The sequence below is a fragment of the Chiloscyllium plagiosum genome, chromosome 5 (genome assembly GCF_004010195.1).
Source record: "Chiloscyllium plagiosum isolate BGI_BamShark_2017 chromosome 5, ASM401019v2, whole genome shotgun sequence".
Taxonomy (NCBI): Eukaryota; Metazoa; Chordata; class Chondrichthyes; order Orectolobiformes; family Hemiscylliidae; genus Chiloscyllium; species Chiloscyllium plagiosum.
Window position 1 is genome coordinate 109,016,155 of NC_057714.1, and position 19,686 is coordinate 109,035,840.

A 19,686-nucleotide genomic window follows, 5' to 3' on the forward strand; every position below is an offset into this window, starting at 1 on the left:
TGAACATATGGTAAAGTTATATTCCATTAATCCCAAAAGCATCCCATTACAATTCCCAAACACCCCAGAGAATTCCCATCTCTATCTCACATGGGGGTTATCTTAGTTGTGGTTTCAATGTCTTTTGTATCTGATAACCTTTCCCGTGCTTTGTCATTTACCTGAGCATAAATGGCTCAGTTCAAATAACCCCTTCAGGGTTTTAATCAAATCCTTTTGTTCTAATGTTTCAACCTGAACTCTGAGGTAAATGATTTCTTAATCATTCTATTTCCCTTCTTCAGGAGAAATTGCCTTACAAACTCAGCTTCAAGCAAGACTTCTGTAAACTGAATTGAAGCTAAAGGCTTTCCTCAAGCGACAGGTGTTCCCAAAGCAAAACACAATTTCAGGTTCTTCTAACTGAAGCCTAATGTACTATACTGTTGATTTCAAAATAACTAAAAGAACTGCGCATACTGGAGATCTGAAAGAAAAAAATGCTGGAGAAACTCAGGTCAGGTAGAATTTGTGGGAAAAAAGCAGAGTTAACATTACGAATCTTGATATGTGATGTTATGTGACTCTTAATCAGAACCAGATTCTTACTGTTAACTCTTGTTTTCCTCCCACAGATACTGCCAGACTTGCTGAATATGTCCAGCAATTTATTTTTGTTTCATACTGTTTACCAGTGAATAAAAACTTGCGTGTAAACAAATTCCCATTAGCCTCCAAGAAGCAGGTCATTTTTTAAAAAAAAGACCATGGGCTGTAGAAATACTTAAATCAAACACTAAGCAAAACCCAGATGCGACTGATATTGAACTATATATATATAAATCACACACCTAACATTGCAGTGAATGCAGAAATTTGCTAAAAGGAAATCAAGTATAACCATGCTCACTGAATAAGAAACTTTGAAGCACAAACCTTTCATTGAAGTTTGAGTATTTGTTGTCAGGATCAAAGGGTTGAACCTTTATGATATTTTTAATGACTGTTTCAAATAATTCTTGCACAGTGCAAAATAATTTGTAAATTCTTTTCCTTATGTGTAAAACCTTTGTTGTTCTTTTGTCATAACTCACAGCAAAAAAATTTTACTTTGTGAATCTCCTAGCTATGGTACAGAAATTTCTATGGTACAGAGAAGTGTTAGGTCAACAGTCCAAGAAAAAGTAAAATCCATCAGTTAAGTAAAAAATTAGAGTTGAGACAGGAGTATATTTCCCTCAAATTTGAGTGTCTGTCATGGATATTCCTGGGAAATATGGAAACTTTGTTTTGCTTTTTAAATCTATCTAAACTTTTAAAAATACCTTTGTTAAAAGAACATTTTGAGTTGCATGTAAATACGTTTCAATGACTAACCACCAAGCTAACCAACTGGTAAAGTATAACTTATGATCTACCAAGTGAGGTTTCACTGGGACCTGACTCATCTAGTATTATCATCAGCTGGGATCATAACAATACAATTGTTTGAGTCAAACATAGACCAGATGGTGCCAGTGCTTTGATCCTGTATGCTTCTGTGTGGATTTGCATTTGTCCTCTGGCAGAAGAGGGTGCATGTTATAAAGCAATGCTGAGCACACTTTGTCAGTAAGTCAAATTGCATTGGCTTTTAGTACATTGTTTTCCACAGTACGTTTTGTCCAGGCATCAGAGTTATGGCCAACCTGAACATTAAAGCTTCCAAAATAATGGTCTCTTCCTTTCGGTTACCATCCTTGACTTCCTCAAAGTCAGAAGAAAATTTTTCCTTTGCATCCTCATCAAAGTCAAGGTCTGGTCTCCCTGCTATCGGAAAGATGTAAAATTGGGAAGGTTCAGAAAAGATTTACAAGGATGTTACCACACTTGGAAGGTTTGAGTTATATGGAAAGATTGAATAGGCTGGAGCTGTTTTGCCTAGAGCATTGGAGGCTGAGAGGTGATTTTATAGAGGTTTATAAAATCATGGGGTGGGGAATGCGGGGATAGGTGAACAGCCATGGTCTTTTCCTCAGGAGAGTCCAAAACTAGAGGACATAGGTTTAAGGTGAGAGGGGAAAAATTTAAATGGGACCTAAGTGGCAACTTCGTTACACACAGGGTGATGTGTGTATGAAATGAGCTGTCACAGGAGGCGGTGGAGGCTCATACAATTACAACACATTTAAGAGGCGTCTAGATAAGTAAATGAATAGGAAGGGGACATAGCTTTAAATTAAGGGGGGGATAGGTATAGGACAGATGTTAGGGGTAGGTTCTTTACGCAGCGAGTCGTGAGTTCATGGAATGCCCTGCCAGTAGCAGTGGTGGACTCTCCCTCATTATGGGCATTTAAGCGGGCATTGGATAGGCATATGGAGGATAGTGGGCTAGTGTAGGTTAGGTGGGCTTGGATCGGCGCAACATCGAGGGCCGAAGGGCCTGTACTGCGCTGTATTCTTCTATGTTCTAAGTATATGGGCCAAATGCTGGCAAATGGGATTAGATTGATTTAAGATATCTATTTGGCATTGATGAACAAATTGGACTGAAGGCCTATATCCATGTTGTACATCTGTGACTCTAAAGTCAAGGATTGCTCCATAAGCATTGACTGTAGCATATTCATTACAGCTGAGTTGTAGTCAAAGTGTCATAAGCCTTTCATTTATTCAAATAGGAACTTCTGGTTGTGCATCCAGGATCCTATTCCAGTCATCAAAGCAAAGACTGGATTATGGGGGACTGTTAGTTTTTCTTTATCCAGCAGAATGTGTACGCTCATTAGTCCCTTCAGCTCACCCTCCGAGGAAGACAGGTCTCATTGAACATGGTGATGTAAATTTGGAGTCTTGACAGTTCCCATAGTACAATTGTAGATCTCCCTTCGGTCTTCAGTTTTGAGATTATCAATGTGTGTTTTAACATTCCAATTTATGAATTTTAATTTTCTTTCTTTGACCACAACTAGGAATAGCACAGCCTATTTTAGGGCATTTTTTTCTAGCCCGGTCCCCATTTAGCATCAACACAGTAACCTCTGTCCTGACATGCATCCATCACTTGTCTGCAGATTATTGAAAATAGGAGACCCAGCTTTGACAAAGGGTCAGTTAGACTCAAAACGTCAACTCTTTTCTCCTTACAGATGCTGCCAGACCTGCTGAGATTTTCCATCATTTTCTCTTTTGGACCCACTTTCACAGCCTCCTTCACATTCCCAATCTCCATTGAGCTGGATTTGGCAGGTGGATCCTGGGAGAAACCCACATGACTTTGATAATGTTGGACCTTGAGGCGCTGTTATTATTCTCATAATCTTGACGATCTAGCAATCAGATTGGTGGTGTTAAGCTGCAGTGATCCAGTCCATCTTGCCAGACTTGTTCTGCCATCAAAGACTTTTCAAATTGCACTTTCTTTCTGGGACCTCCCTCTGAATTGGTCACCAGGACAGTTCTACTAGGAGCAAGGAATTCCCAAAGGTGTAGCTCAAGGAATTGTCAATACCATAAACCTCTCTACTACTTCAAGGCTCAAATTTCTCTGAATGTCCTTTACAGCTGCAATAAGATGTCCCCAGTTTTATATTCCATTCCTTGTGAAATAAAGGCCAACAAATTTAATTACTTCGTGTACCAGCATATTAACTTGTTGCAATTCATATATAAGGACATCCAGATCCTTCTGTACCATGGCATTCCGCAGCCTCTCCATTCAAATAATTATTTTGATGTTTCCTGCTATTAGACTTTACATTTTCCCTGATTAAGCTACATGTATCTTTTTTGTCCATTCATTTATGTCCCTTTGTGAATCATACTATCCTTTTCAGCATTTTCTTTCTTACCTTGCTTGCTTTTTGACAATAATCAATCCCTCCATCTGAGCCACAATATCGCCTGTTAATAGATGAGACACCAATATTGATCCCTGTGGAAATCCACTGGTTCCTTGAAATAAAAATTCACAGTATGTGGGTGTTGTTGGCTGGGCCAATATTTATTGTCCAGCCCTACTTGCTCACAGAAGCTGGCTGGCTGAGCTGAAAACCTGAATGAAACATTTATTCCAAATCTCTACTCTCTAATGGTAATTCCTTATGTATTAAACCCAAAAACACGATCTTTTATATTGTGCATAAGAATGCTGCTGAAAATAAATGGCATTTTTGACTAATAGAATGCTATTGTCAGTCCAAAGTTCTGTCAATGACATAATTGAACAATGTCATATCTGAATTTCATTGCTGGTGGAATACCAGATGAATAGGCTGCACATCCCAACAACTGTCTGATTGAATCCAACAAAATATTCTTCCAGTTGGTCAGAATAGGCAGGCAACCATCAGTAATCAGCTTATGCTCCAAAACAAAAGAATTGATGCGATTCTGTGATTAGACTGCATGGTCTGAACAATCCAGAGTGCACTAATAGTTACACTAACAAATAATTTAAGAGAAAAGCAAGGTAATGTGGGATGTTGGAAGTCTGAAATAAAAACAGCAAACGGTAGAGAAACTCAGCAAGTCTGGTATCATCTGTGAACAGAGAAACAAGAATTAATGTTTTGAGTTCAATATTATTTCTTTCAGGATAATGTAAGTAAAGCTTTATGTGGACTATTTACACTTGTTGGAAATCATTTTTCTTAATGCAGGGTTCCGTTTTCTGCAAATTATGTTCAAGCTTTGGTGACCCTCATGTTAAACTACCAGTCGCCTCTCTCTAATGACAGAATTGTTGTTTGGGACTATCATTGCTTGACTTTATCTGGTCCTCGGTAATTACTGCATACATTTTTTGGATCTATTCAAAGTACTAACTCATGATAAATGTAAGGCACTGTCACATTAATAACAGTATATAAATAATTTTATTTATCTTATTTTGGAACTTAGTTTGCTGCTTGAATGATCTCCAACATTATTATGAAACAAAATCAACTCTGACACTTTGTTAATAAGCTGCAAAATGTTTACTGAAAAGGCATTAGATCATGGAATATGATAATATGTGATACCTTACATCAAAATAGAATCCTGTAGACAGATTCTGGAGAAAGCCAAATTGGTATAAAATTTCAGAAGATTTTATTATAAAGCTGCAAACATTTGCTGTTGTCAATCTTACCACCAGCCCCCATGAGATTGCATTATAGAGCAAACCATTCTCAACTGTGGGGGATGATAAGTACAATACTCAAAAGTTTCTAAAAATGGATTGAGATTATTCACAAATTAATGCACCAGAATAATGTAATTTAAAAACTCGTCTAAGGGAAGTGTTATGGAGGGCACAACCGACAAAAGTAATGCAAACGAAGATAGGAATACATCTCGAAATGTAGTGGTAATTTCGAAGGGGTACTTTGGAGATGCTGTCGCTCTCATCTCACAGGCCTGTAATGCAATCGCCTGCGCAAATGTCACCAATCTATTTTGGAGTTTCGGCTGAGTAAAGCAAAGTACGTCAACGATTTAGCATTCGGCACAGACCAGGGTACAAGGCAAAATCGAGAACTACTGCAGGAGACTGGGGGATACAGCCCCAGCCACTGGTTTTCACAAACTTTCATCCTATCTTTCGCACTTCGTCTTTGGACAAACTATCTGGATGATTCATTCAGATCTCCTTGGAATCCACCTTCTGATATACCGTACTCCGATGCGCGGTTTATATATTTGAATTTTTTAAATGTTCTTCGTGATTGCCGTCGATTTGAAAACAGGTACGTTTTCTCTCGCACGCTGCTTAGTTCTCGCCCCCCCCCCCCAAAAAAAGAAATGCATTCACTGGAACAGAAATATGTGTCTGAACTAATTTAAAGAACTGAATGCATTTCCAGGTTTTAACTTAAAATACAACGCTAAATAACCTAAAATGTGCTGTGTACTTTTTAAAATCAACACAGATAGTTTGTGTATGCTATTGTTAACGGTGTTATGTACATATTGTCAAGGATTGGTTCTACAAATGGACGTGTACCGAGATAAGAGTGGACAGCTGATTCTATTTTTAAGACAGTGCTGTAACTCAGGGAGGGGAAGGGGTGACGATTGACGACTTTTGTACGACCTCAACTGAAGGAGCGCACTGAAAGATACTAGAAAGAACGGTTCTCATGACCTTCAAAGTGTAAAAGTTAGTTCCTTTCTCCATTCTAGATCAATGATGGATTTCGGCGGAGCCCCCAGATTTTTAGCCCGACCCAAGGCGTTTACTGTCTCCGCCGGTAAGGATGCGACCCTCGCCTGCCAGATTATCGGCAACCCGGTGCCAGTGGTAGTGTGGGAAAAGGACAAGGCGCCGGTGAAGTCGGGAGGCCGCTTCAAAACGGTGGAGGACGGCGACATGTACAAGCTGACCATTTACGACCTGTGCACAGGTGACAGCGGCCAGTACATCTGCAGGGCCAACAACACAGTGGGCGAAGCGTACGCGGCGGTCACTCTGCGGGTCGGCGTCGACCTGGACGAGGCGCCGGGAGCGCAGCACGCCCCGACCTTCCTGCTCAAACCGTGTTCTCTCCGCGTGTGCCTGGGCGACGACGCCAGCTTCTCCTGCAAGGTGGACGGGAACCCGACGCCGTCCATCCACTGGGAGAGAGATGGCGAGAGGTTGGGCGACGGCGGCAACAACCGCTACTCGGTGGAGGCTGCTGTCGACGGAAGCACGCTGAAAATCTCCTGCGTCAGGTTTTCCGACGGCGGCGCCTTGCTGTGTAGGGCCTTCAACCGTCTGGGCGAGAGCCAGGTTGTCGTCGCCTTGGTCGTCCTCTCCCCGACTGAAGCCAGCTCTGCTCTGCCCGTGGCGCTAGATCCCGGCTACGCCAAGACCTCGCTGCTGTCTCACCTGCAGCAAAGGCGGGAACACATGCGCGGCCACGACATTCTTACCTCAGGTCCGTCGACGGACGGCCCATCCACGCCTGTTGTCTCGGCCGGCCGCCAGCTCTCGCGAGATTACGAAACGGCGGGAAGCTACAGTCGGCTGCGCTCGCTGTATGCGCCGCTCTCGGGCACTGGCGTGGGCGGGGCCGCGAGCGCGGCGGTTGGATGGGCCCGCACGTGCACTGTCACCGAGGGCAAACATGCCAAGCTGAGCTGTCAAGTGACGGGCAAACCCAGACCCGAGATCCTGTGGAAGAAGGACGGCGAGGTCATCTTCTCGGGCCGACGGCACGTCCTCTTCGACGATGACGAGGACAACTTCGTGCTGAGGATTCTCTACTGCAAGCAGAGCGACAACGGACGGTACACTTGCACCGCTTCCAATTTGGCCGGACAGACTTACAGTTCGGTGCTGGTCATCGTCAAAGGTAAACTGAGACTCTGATATAATTTCTGTTTTGTTGTGCCAGAAGTAAAATATTTGATTACATGCAGCATCTTCCATGACTTCAGTATGGAGGAAACTGCATGTATACAAATATTCTTTGCTGTTTGCAGTCACTGATGCACCTAGAGATAAGAGTTTTACTGCACGGAAAAGAAGGTTCGTCGTCCCGTCGTGTTGGCGTCAATCATCAAACATTTATCTATCTATTCTAATCCCATAGCCTTGTGTATTATGGCGATCTCGTGTTCATCTAAATAGTTGTTAAATGTCTTTAGGGTCTCAGCCTCTACGACCCTTTTAGGCAGTGAGTACCTACCACACCCTCGGTAGGAAAAAAACCTCGTCAAATTCCCTCAAAACCACTTGCACCTTACCTTCAAATTGTGTTTTCCGAAGAGTTGCCACTCTACTAAGGGTTTCTCCATATTTACCCATCCATGCCCTTAGTAACTTAATGCACCTCAATCACGTCCCTTCCCCATCCTCCTCTGCTCTGTGGAAAAAAGCCCCAAGGCTTGCTGGTCTCTCTTCATAGCTGACTCAGGCCAGCCTAGGCAAATTCCTGGTGAACTTCCTCTGCACCCTATCTAGGTGTAATCACATCTTTCTGATAGAGTGGTGACCAGAACTGCTCAAAGTACTTTAATTGTGGTCGAGCAATTGTAATATCCAGCTCCTCTGATCTTTACTTCCTCGGCTCCTATTATTCAATGTCTAAACACTTGTCTTCTTAGTTCTCCCAAAATGTATCATCACACAGGATAAATCCTTGCCTCTCAAAGTGGAGATTAATTCTGTCCTTCAGAATTTTTTTCCAATAGTTTCCCTACCACTGATTTTATGCGTGACTTCTGAAATTTAGGTAACTTGCCAGAAACATAACACTGATAGAATGTGCCGACCTACAACATGATCATTTAATAGTTTTTCATTTTGGTCAGGGATAAATATTAACCAGGATTGAAAATCATGTCTGACAAATATGCTATAGTTCTTTGAGGATGGATCAAAGATGATGAAGGGGAACTAGGAGATGTAGTGTATTTTGATTTCTAGAAAGATTCAATAATACATTGGGGTGTCAATGGCATATTGATATTATTGCTAGACTGTTAATCCAGAATCTCAACTAATTTTCCGAGGACCAGGGTTCAAGACCCTCCATGGCAGATTTCAGAATTTAAAATCAATAAAGAATCTAGAATTGAGAATCTAATAAGCATGAAACCACTGTCAATTGTCGGAAAAAAAGCAGCATCTTTTTCCCTAATGTCCTTTAGGGAAGGAAACTACCATCCTTGCCTGGTCCAGTCTATGTGTGATTCCAGCAATGTGATTGATTCTTAACTGTCTGCATAACATCCAATTATGGATGGGTAATCAATGCTGGCCTCGCCAGATATGCCCATATCGCGTGACTGAATGAAACAAAACATAAAAGGTTCCACATTAGAGATTATTGCACAAGATTTGATTTCATTGATTATTGTCACATGTACCTAGGTACAGTGAAAAGCTTTGATTTGAAAAGACAGATCATGCCATACAAAGTGCATTACGGTAATAGAACCAAGCAAAGAAAACAATGTTACAGCTGCAGAGAAGGTGCACAGCGAGAGAGATCAACATTAAATTTAAAATCTTTGAGGACCCTTCAAAAGTCAAATGACAACAGGAAGAATCTGTTCTTGAATCTTCTTGTTTTTGTATGCAAACTTTAATATCTTCTGCCTGATGGAAGAGGGTGGAAGAGAATATAACCAGGATAAGAGACTATAACCAGGGTCTTTGATTATGTTGGTTGCTTTCCCGAGGCAGCAGGAAGTATGGATGGAATTAATAGATGGAAGGCTGTTTGCATGATGGACTGGACTGCGTTCACGACTTTGTAGTTTCTTTCAGGCTTAGTAAGAGCAGTTGCCATATTACACTGTCACGTATCCAGATAGAATACCATCTATGGTTCACTTATGAAAATTGCAAAGAGTCCTTTTGGACATGTCGAATTTCCTTAGCCTCCTGAGGAAGTTGAGAAGTGCTTTCTTGATCATTGTGTCTACATTAGTTGATCAGGACAGGTTGCTTGTGATAATCACCCCCAGGAACTTAATGCTTTCGGTGATCTCCACCTCAGCATCATCTATAAAGACAGGAGCGTATCCGCCACTCCACTTCCTGAAGTCAATGATCAGCTCCTTCGTTTTGCTGACATTGATGGAGAGATTGTTATACTTATACCATGCTGCTAAGCACTCAATTTCTTTCCTGTATTCTGCCTTTTTGTTGTTTGAGATCTGTTCTACAACAAAATGGTCATTAGTAAATTTATAAATGGAGTTGGGACAGAATTTGGCCACACAGTCATGAGTGTGACAGCTCACAATATTGGGAATAATGTGTTAGCATGGATTGAGGATTGGTTAACACACATGATTGAGAGTATTTATGGAGACAAACATTAATGGGTCTTTTTCAGGTTGGAAATGTGATTCTAGTGGAGTGCCATTAGGATCAGTCTTTATGCCTCAATTAGGTTCTGATTACATTAATGACTTGGAGAATGAGCAGAATGTAAGTCAGAATGTAATACATCCAGATTTGTTGCGAATATCAAAATAGGTTGGAGGGCATGTTGTGATGAGGATGGAAGAAGTCTTCAAACGGATATGCATGGGTTGAGTGATGGGGCAAAAACCTGGCAGAAGAAATTTAATTTAGCAAAGTATGAGGTTGTGTATTTTGGTAGCAAGAATCAAACGACAGACTATTATATAAATCGAAAGGGACTCCCAAAAATGGTTGTTGTTGTGCAGGAAACACATGAAGTCAGCATTTGGTGCAGCAAGTAATTAAGAAGTCAAATGGAATTTTGGTCTTTACTGCTAGGGATGGAGTTTAAAAATCTAAAAGTCTTGTTACAAGTGCAAGATGTTGGTGAGGCAGTACCTCGAGTACTGTGTATAGTTTTTAGTTCCTGTATTTAAGAAAGGATATACTGCCATTGGAGACCGCTCAAAAAAGGTTCACAATGAGGAAGGTATTACTTATTAAGAATGGTTAAACAGGTTAGGTCTTTATTCATTCAAATTTAGAAGAATGAGGGGTGATCTTATTGAAATGTGCAAGATTCCAAGTGGGCTTGGTAGATTAGATGTTGACATGTTTCCACCAGTGGGGGATTCATGAACTAGGGGGTATAGCTACAGAGTAAAGGGACACTCATTTAAAGCTGAGATGTAAAGATATTTCTTCCCTGAGAGCATAGTGAATGCCTGCAATTTTCTGTTCCAGACAGTTGTGGAAGCTGGTCCACTGAAAGTATTTAAAGAAGAGGTAGAAAGATTTTTGAAATATTGAGGAATTGAGGACAATGAAGAATTGGCATGAAAGAAGACATCATTGGTGTTACTTTTCTATCTAGTCTCGAATTAGAAACGTCTTCAATTTTGCTTCCAATATCCAAACCGTTCCCAAGTCCACCTCTGATTACTTTCTTCAATGTCTGTTTCCATTTCTGAAGGTAGGCTGGCCACCAATATTCACAACAAGCTCCCCCCCCCCCCTCCCCCTCCCCGCCACTCCCATGGTTACCTTGACTAAACATCCTCACACTCTGTATCCTGTACAGTATGCTCCAACGTGGTGTACTCTACATTGCGGAGACGAAATGCAGACTGGAAGACCGCTTAAGTAGTACAGCTATGTTCTGTCCTCAAAAATGATCGCAAGCTTCTGGCTGACTGCCATTTCAACTCACCACTGTGTTTGTTCCCTGACCAACATCTCTGTGTCGGGCTTGCTACAGTTCTTCATTGAAGCTCAGCGCAAGCTGGAAGAGCAACACCTTATTTGCTGCTTGCAACTTTCCGGGCTCAATACCAAGTTCAATCATTTTAGGGTGTGAGCACCATCTCCCATGTCTTTAACCCAACCCTGCCACACCAGGTCTTGTATCACATGGGCTGCTTCCAGTACAACCCATTGTCAGCTGTTGGTCCCCATTAGCAGCTATTCATTCTCCCAGACTGGCCTTTACTCATTCCTTTGTGGGCCCAACTGATTTTCTCTTTCTCTGGGCTCCATCTCCAACTATTGCTTACTCCTTACCCCTCCCCTACCCATCTTCAGCGTAAGTACCAACCTTTACCAGCTACAATCAGTTCTGAAGCAGAGTCACTGGACTTGAAACATTAACTCTGCTTTCTTTCCACAGATGCTGCCAAATCTGCTGAATTTATTATTTTGTTTCTGATTTTCAGCACCTGCAGTTCTTTGGTTTTCCTTACTAATTAGTAATGGCTCCCTTGTACTCCAATTGTCACTCTCATATTCCTTCATGATCTCAAATATCCTCATCTCTGCAACCTCCTCCAGTACTACAAGGTCCTCAAACCTATTGTTATCGTCTGATAGGTAAATGAACATTGTGTTGTATAGGTCTGCTGAACCAGGAAAGATTGTGGGCTTTATTTTGTATTGTTTCATTGGATTTGTTTTGGACAAGGCCAACAAGTGATGTCTAGCCACATTGGCACAATGGGCTGAATAAACTTCTTTCTCTGCTATAACCCTTCTAAGGTTCAATGGATAATGAACCTATTGCATGGGCTATCTAAGTTTCCATTCATTTATTTAAATGGATGGGCAGTGATTGACTTGTGTAATAGATATTCTGTATGCCTAATATTCTGGTGTGCATTCCTAGCATGCAGTGCTGTGTGTCAGAGGCTCATAAATGGAATGCCATTCATTTAATTGTTTGAAGCAGTAAATTTTCAGTCCTCATGAAAGTACCGATTTAGAGTTCAAAAATGCCATTTGTTCTCATTTAATTTAGTCAATTTAGTTTGCCAATGATTATCATTTGCCTAGTGTAAGAGACTACTTTTCCCAACCATTAATACCCTCATAAAGATTTTCAATTTTTAACTCGACTTGATGACATTTTCCTGTAAATGTTTGAGATGTTTGACAGGCTCAAGTATCAATTATATCTTAAATATAAAATCTCAGAAAATGTTCTTTTAGTAAAAAACTAGAAAGTTTGGTAGTTTGTTTTTTGTGAGTCATAGGAAATGAGTTGAATGTTGGTTTGTGATAATAAAAAAAAGACTAATTAGAACCATTTTGCTATAATATATTTATGAAAAGATTTTTTTGTGATTGGGTTTATTCAAAAATAATATAGTCAGTACACAACCAAATAGAGGGGATACTCTCTGGCTGAAGAAATGCCTCTTCATTTCCATTCTAAATTGACCCCCTCTAATTTTAAGGCTGTGCCCAAGAGTCCTAGCCTCCCCGCCTAACGGAAAAATTCCCAGCATCTACCCTTTCTAAGCCATGCATTATCTTGTAAGTTTCTATTAGATCGCCCCTCAACCTTCTAAACCCTAATGAATACAATCCTAGGATCCTCAGCTGATCATCATATGTTAGGCCTACCATTCCAGGGATCATCCGTGTGAATCTCCGCTGGACACGCTCCAGTGCAAGTATGTCCTTCTTGAGGTGTGGGGCCCAAAACGGGGCCTAAAGGGGGCCTAACTAGAGCTTTATAAGGTCTCAGGAGCATATCGCTACTTTCATATTCCAGCCCTGTTGAGATAAATAACAACATTACATGTGCTTTCTTAATCATGGACCCAACCTGCAAATCAACCTTTAGAGAATCCTGGACTAGCACTCCCAGATCCCTTTGTACTTTGGCTTAATGAATTTTCTCGTTTAGAAAATAGTCCATGCCTCTATTCTTTTTTCCAAGGTTTAAGACCTCACACTTGCTCACGTTGAATTTCATCAGCCATTTCCTGGACTATTCTCCTAAACTGTCTAAATCTTTCTGCAGCCTCCCTACCTCCTCAGTACTACCGACTGTTCGCCTGGCTTTGTATCATCGGTGAACTTCGCCAGAATGGCACCAGTACTTTCATCCAGCTCACTAATATATAAAGTGAACAACTGCGACCCCAACACTGAACCCTGCGGGACCCCACTTGTCACCAGCTGCCATTCCGAAAAAGAACCTTTTATCCCAACTCTCTGCCTTCTGTCAGATAGACAATCCCCAATTCATGCCAGTAACTCACCTCAAACACCATGGGCCCTCACCTTACTCAGCAGCCTCCCGTGAGGCACCTTATCAAAGGCGTTTTGGAAGTCTAGATAGATGACATCCAATGGGTTTCCCTGGTCTAACCTACTTGTTACCACTTCGAAGAATTCTAACAGGTTTGTCAGGCATGACCTCCCCTTACTAAATCCATGCTGACTTGTTCTAATCTGACCCTGCACTTCCAAGAATTTAGAAATCTTATCCTTAATAATGGATTCTAGAATTTTACCTACAACCGAGGTTAGGCTAATCAGCCTATAATTTTCCATCTTTTGTCTTGATTCTTTCTTGAACATCAGCGATTTTCCAATCACCTGGAACTTTCCCTGACTCCAGTGATTTTTGAAAGATCATAGTCAGCACCTCAGCTATTTCCTCAGCCACCTCTCTCAGAATTCTAGGATGTAGCCCATCAGGGCCAGGAGATTTATTGATTTTTAGACCTTTTAGCTTTTCTAGCAGTTTCACTTTTGTAATGCCTATCATACTCAACTCTGCCCCCAACTCTCCTTAATTGTTGGGATAATACTCATGTCTTCCACTGTGCAGACTTACACAAAGTACTTATCAAGTTCTTCAGCTCTTTCCTTATTCCTAGCACTAGCCTTCCAGCATCAGTTTGGAGCAGCCCAATTTCTACTTTTGCCTTTCATTTCTTTCTTATATATTGAAAGAAACCATGGGTGGCATGGTGGCTCAGTGGTTAACACTGCTGCCTCACAGTGCCAGGGACCTGGGTTCAATTCCCGCCTCGGGCAACCATCTGTGGAGTTTGCACGTTCTCCCCTTGTTTACAACGGGAGTGCTCTGGTTTCCTCCCACGGTTAGGTGAATTGGCCATCTAAATTGCCCGTAGTGTTAGGTGCATTAGTCGGGGTGAATGTCGGGGAATGGGTCTGGGTGGGTTGCTTGTCGGAGGGTCGGTGTGGACTTGTTGGGCGGAAGGGCCTGTTTCCACATTGTAGGGAATCTAATCTTTACTATCATTTTTAATATTACTGGCTAGCTTACCTTCATATTTGATCCTCTCTTTCCTTATTTCTCTCTTTGTTATCTTATGTTTTTGTAGTCTTCCTAGTCTTCTGATTTCCCAGTGCTCTTGGTGACTTTATAGGCTCTCTCTTTCGCTTTGATACATTTCCTGACTTCCTTTGTCAACCATAGCTGTCTAACCCCTCCCCGGATAATCTTTTTTTCTTTGGGATGTGTACTGTGTCCTCAATTACACCCAGAAACTCCTGCCATTGTTGCTCTACTGTCTTTCCCACTTGGCTCTGCTTTCAGTCGATTTTTGTCAGTTCCTCTCTCATGCCCCTGTAATTACCTTTATTTAACTGTAACACCAGTACATCCAACTTTGCTTTCTCTCAACTGCAGACTGAACTCTACCATTTTATGATTGCTGCCTCCTAAGTGTTCCCTTACTTTAAGATCTTTTATAAAGTCTGGCTCATTACATAGAACTAAGTCCAGAATAACCTGCTCCCTTGTGGGTCCCATCACAAGGTGCTCCAAAAAGCCATCCTGTACGCATTTCATGAATTCCCTTTCTTTGGATCCACCAGCAACATTATTCACCCAGTTCACCTGCATATTGAAGTCCCCCATGGTCGCCGTGATGTTGCTTTTCTGACATTCCCGATCTTTTTCTTGTACATCTTGCATTCCTGGTCCTGACCACTGCTGGGTGGTCAGTACATAACTCCCATTATGATTTTTTTGCCTTTCTGGTGCTTCAACTCCACCCACACAGACTCCACATCATCTGACCCTGTGTCATTCAGTGCCATAGACTTAATCTCATTCTTAACTAACAAGGCATCCCCGCCCTTTCTGCCCATCTCCCTGTCTTTTCGATAAGTTGTAAATCCTTGGATGTTTAATTGCCAGTCCTGAACCCCCTGCAATCACGTCTCTGTGATGCCTACCACATCATAATCATTCATGATGATTTGTGTTGTTAATTTGTCTGCTTTGCTACAAATACTACGAGCATTTAGGTAAAGTGCCTTAATGCTAATTTTCTTATCCTCACGATTTTCAACATCTCTAATAATATGTCCTAAGTTACCATTATTTTTGGTTCATTCCTAGCCTGCCTTGAAGTTAAACCCTGCACACATGCTAACCTGCATCTTATCTTTCTACTTGACTCTGTACTCCCTGTTGCTTTCCCTTTCCCTTCCCCATTCCGAGTCACAAGTTTAATGTGAGTGGTCAATGCCACTGGGCTTTGATCTCTATCTGGGTAAAAACAATGACTGCAGATGTGGAAACCTGTGCTCTTCCAGCACCACTAATCCAGAATTTGATCTCTATCTGCCAAGCTTATGTACATAGCAAGAAAAAAAAAGGATGATCACTGCTGTAATTATACTACAGGCTTCCCAACAGTGAGGGGAGATAGAGGAGCAGACATGTAGGCAAATCACACAGAAGTATGAGAGGAATAGAGTTATAGTATCAAGGGATTTTGACATTGCCAACATTAACTGGGATTGCCTTGGTGTGGAAGTATTAGATGGAGTGGAATTTTAAAAGTGCACCCAGGAGAGATTTTGTGTCAGTCCATAGACAGCCTTACTAGAGATGGAGCAGTGTTAGATCTAATCCTAGGGAAACAAGCTGATCAAGTGGATTGAGTGTCAGTGGGTGAACATTTTGAGAATATTGACCATAATGGAACCAGAAACATAGAAACACAGAAGGTTAGATGTAGGAGTGGGCCATTCTTCCCTTCGAGTCTGCACTACCATTCAATACGACCATGGCTGATCATGTAATCTCAGTATCCTATTCCAGCCCTCTCCCCATATCCCCATATCTCTTTAGCCACATGGTCCATTTCCAGCTCCCTCTTGAATATATCTAATGAACTGGCCCTGCAGCTTCTTATAAGAGAGTTTTCCACAGGTTCACAACTCTCTTGAGTGAAGAAATTCTTCCTCGTCTCAGACCTGAATGGCCTACCCCTTATTCTTAGACTGTGATCCTAGTTCTGGACTTCCCCAACATCGGAAACATTCTTTCCACGTTTAGCCTGTCCTGTCCCATCAGGATTCTATTTCCTTCAATGAGATTCCCCCCTCATTCTTCTAAATTCCAGTGAATACAAGCCCAGTTGATCCAATCTTTCCTCATATGTCAGTCCTACTATCCCGGAAATCAGTCCAGTGAAACTTTGGTGGACTCCCTCAACAGCAAGAATGTCCTTCCTCAGACTAGGTGACCAAAACTGTGCGCAATACTCAAGGTGTGGCCTCACCAAGGCCCTATATAACTGTAGCAAGATGTTCTTACTCCGATAAACAAACCATTTAGCTATGAAGGCCAGCATGCCATTAGCTTTCCTCACTGCCTGCATTCCAGCCTTCAGTGACTTTTCGACCATGACACCCAGGACTCGTTGCACTTCACTTTTTCCCAACTGCCACCATTCAGATAATAATCTGCCTTCCTGTTTTTGCGATCAAAGTGGATAGGCTCCCATTTATCCTCATTGTATTGCATTTGGCAAGTATTTGCCCACTCAGCCAGTTTTTTCAAGTCACCCTGCAGCATCTTAGCATTCTCCTCAAAGCACACACTGTTACCCAGTTTAGTGCCATCTGCAAATTTGGAGATATTGAATTCAATTCCTTAATCAAATTGTTAATGTATGTTGTGAACAGCTGGGGTCCCAGCACTGAACCCTGTGGCACCTACTCGTCACTGCCTGCCATCTGAAAAGGATCTGTTTACTCCAACTCTCTGCTTCCTGTCTACCAATCAGATCTCTATCCATGCCAATATAGTCCCTCTGATACTATGAGCTTTAATTTTGCTTATTGATTACTTATGTAGCACCTTGTCAAAAGCCTTTTGAAAGTCCAGATACACAACATCGGCTGATTTCCCCTCTTCCACTCTATTGGTCATATCCTCAAGAAATTCCACAAAATTTGTGAAGCATGATTTCACTTTAGTGAATTCTGTCTTTGCTTTCCAAATGCTCTGATGTTACATCCTCAATAATTGACTCCAGCATTTTCCCCACTACTGCGTTGGGCCAAGGAGATAAGGATGGTGCAGGAGCTAACTTTCTAAATTGGGGGAAGGCTAATTTCAATATCATGAAACAGGATTTGGCAAACATAGACCAGGAGCAGGTCCTTGGACGTTATTTTACATTTGGAAAATGGGAATCTTTTGAAAGTGGTACACTGAGAATTCAGGGCCAGTGTGTTCCTCTAAGAGTGAAGTGCAAGGGCAGCAAGTCCGGGGAACCCTAGATGTTACGGAATATTGAGAGTTTGATAAAGAAATTAGGAGGGCAAAGAGGGCTATGAAATATCTTTGGCAGATGGAATTAAGGAAAATCCCAAGGCATTTTATAAGTATACGTCCAGCAAGAGGAGTACTAGGGTAAGTGTGAGGCCTATTAGAAACCAAAGGGGCAATCTATGCATGGAGTTAAGGGACACAAAAATTGGTAGTGTTGTTGATAGTGAGGAAGATGGTCTCAGGCTACAGTCTGATATTGATCAGTTGGTAAGTAGGGCAGAGCAATGGCAGATAGAATTTAATCTTGATAAATAAGAGGTGAAACGTTTTGTTACGTCTAATAAGGGAAGGATGTACATAATGAATGGTAGGGGCGTAGGAAGTACTGGGGAGCAAAGGAACCTTGGTGTACAAGTCCATAGATCCCTGAAGGTTTCAGCACAAGTAGACAGGGTGTTGAGGAAGGCATGTAGAATGCTTGCCTTAGTAACTGGGGTGTAGAATATGGGACCAGGGAAGTCTTGCTGCAACTTTATAAATCATTGATTAGGGCACAGATGGAATACTGTGTGAAGTTCTAGTTGCCGCACGATCAGCAGGACATGATTGCTTTGGAGAGGGTGCAAGAGGAGGTTCACCAGGATGTTGCCTGGGATGGAAAATCTCAATTATGATGAGACACTGGATAGAGTCATAGTCATACAACACAGAAGCAGGTCCTTCAGCACAATTCAGATAGGCTGGCTTTATTTTTCTTGGAGCAGAGGAGGGGATCTGATTGAGGTATACAAAGTTAAGAGAGACATAGATAGCCAGATTATGAGACTGTTTTCCCTGTGGCAGATGTGCCTAAGACTAGAGGGCATACATTTAAGGTGAGGAATAAGTGATTTAGAATAGATCTTAGGAAAAGGTTTTTCACTCAGTGTGGTAGAAATATGAAACATGTTGCCTGAGAAGGTGGTGGAGGCAAGTTACTCTTGCAACATTTAAAAGGAATCTGGATTTCTTCTGTCATGTCCTGGGATAACATCTAATTCCTTGGTAAAGACACGTGCAAATTATTCACGTAATATACCTCAGCCATGTATTCTGCTTTCAAAATTCACTTTTTGGTACCTGGTTGGCCCTTTACCTCTTTTTACACTCTCTCACTATTTATATGCCCTACAGAAAACTTTGAGCTTCCCCTTTCTCTTGGCTGTTAATCTTTTCTCATAATTCATCTTTTCTTCAATAATATGTTTTGTTTTTCACTTCTGCTCTGAACCTTCTTGATTCCTTTTGGTTCTCAAATTCTATCCTGTGTCTTCCAACCTTCCAGCATACATTTGGTGAAATTAGGTTATGCTATGTGAAGATAGTCTTGAAGCAGATATACAGGGAGAGTAGAATTAATTAAAGCGGTGATTCAGTATTCAATTGGAATTCAATCACCTGCAATGTGACAACTTAAGATACATATGTTTTGATGTACCTTGTCCCTTACATTATAGAATGATTCGTATGCTGTGATGGTTTGCTCAATATTTTGAAGAGGGGAATTGTGTCTGACTTCAGACATAGTAGTTAAACTTCCTTGAAGGTAAAATCAAAAATAAAGCAGCAAGCAGCCGTTGGGGTTTAAAGAATGACAGCTATCAGCAATGACATTAATTGGACTTGAAGCTCTGTTGAAAATGCTCTTGTCACTCAAGATTCGGAGATGCCAGTGTTGGACTGGGGTGTACAAAGTTAAAAATCACACAACACCAGGTTATAGTCCAACAGGTTTAATTGGATGCACACTAGCTTTCGGAGCGACGCTCCTTCACAATCACCTGATGAAGGAGCGTTGCTCCGAAAGCTAGTGTGCTTCCAATTAAACCTGTTGGACTTTAACCTGATGTTGTGTTATTTTTAACCTTGTCACTCAAGAAACTGTTAGCTTCAATTAGCAGTTAATCCGACATCAGGCTGAAGAAATACTTTTAATTGAGACATGGAAAGAATCACTAAAAGGTTAG

At 41.5% G+C, this 19,686-nt stretch overlaps 1 protein-coding gene across 1 annotated transcript in view; it reads left to right on the plus strand.

The window, feature by feature from the left end:
• Window positions 1-4,838: 4,838 nt before the first annotated feature.
• Window positions 4,839-19,686, plus strand: part of LOC122550328 (obscurin-like) — a 784,231-nt gene continuing 769,383 nt past the window's right edge. The window contains exon 1 of the mRNA XM_043691054.1: window positions 4,839-7,282. Coding sequence (XP_043546989.1) covers window positions 6,133-7,282 — 1,150 coding nt within the window. The 5' untranslated portion in view covers window positions 4,839-6,132. The remainder of the gene's footprint in view (window positions 7,283-19,686) is intronic.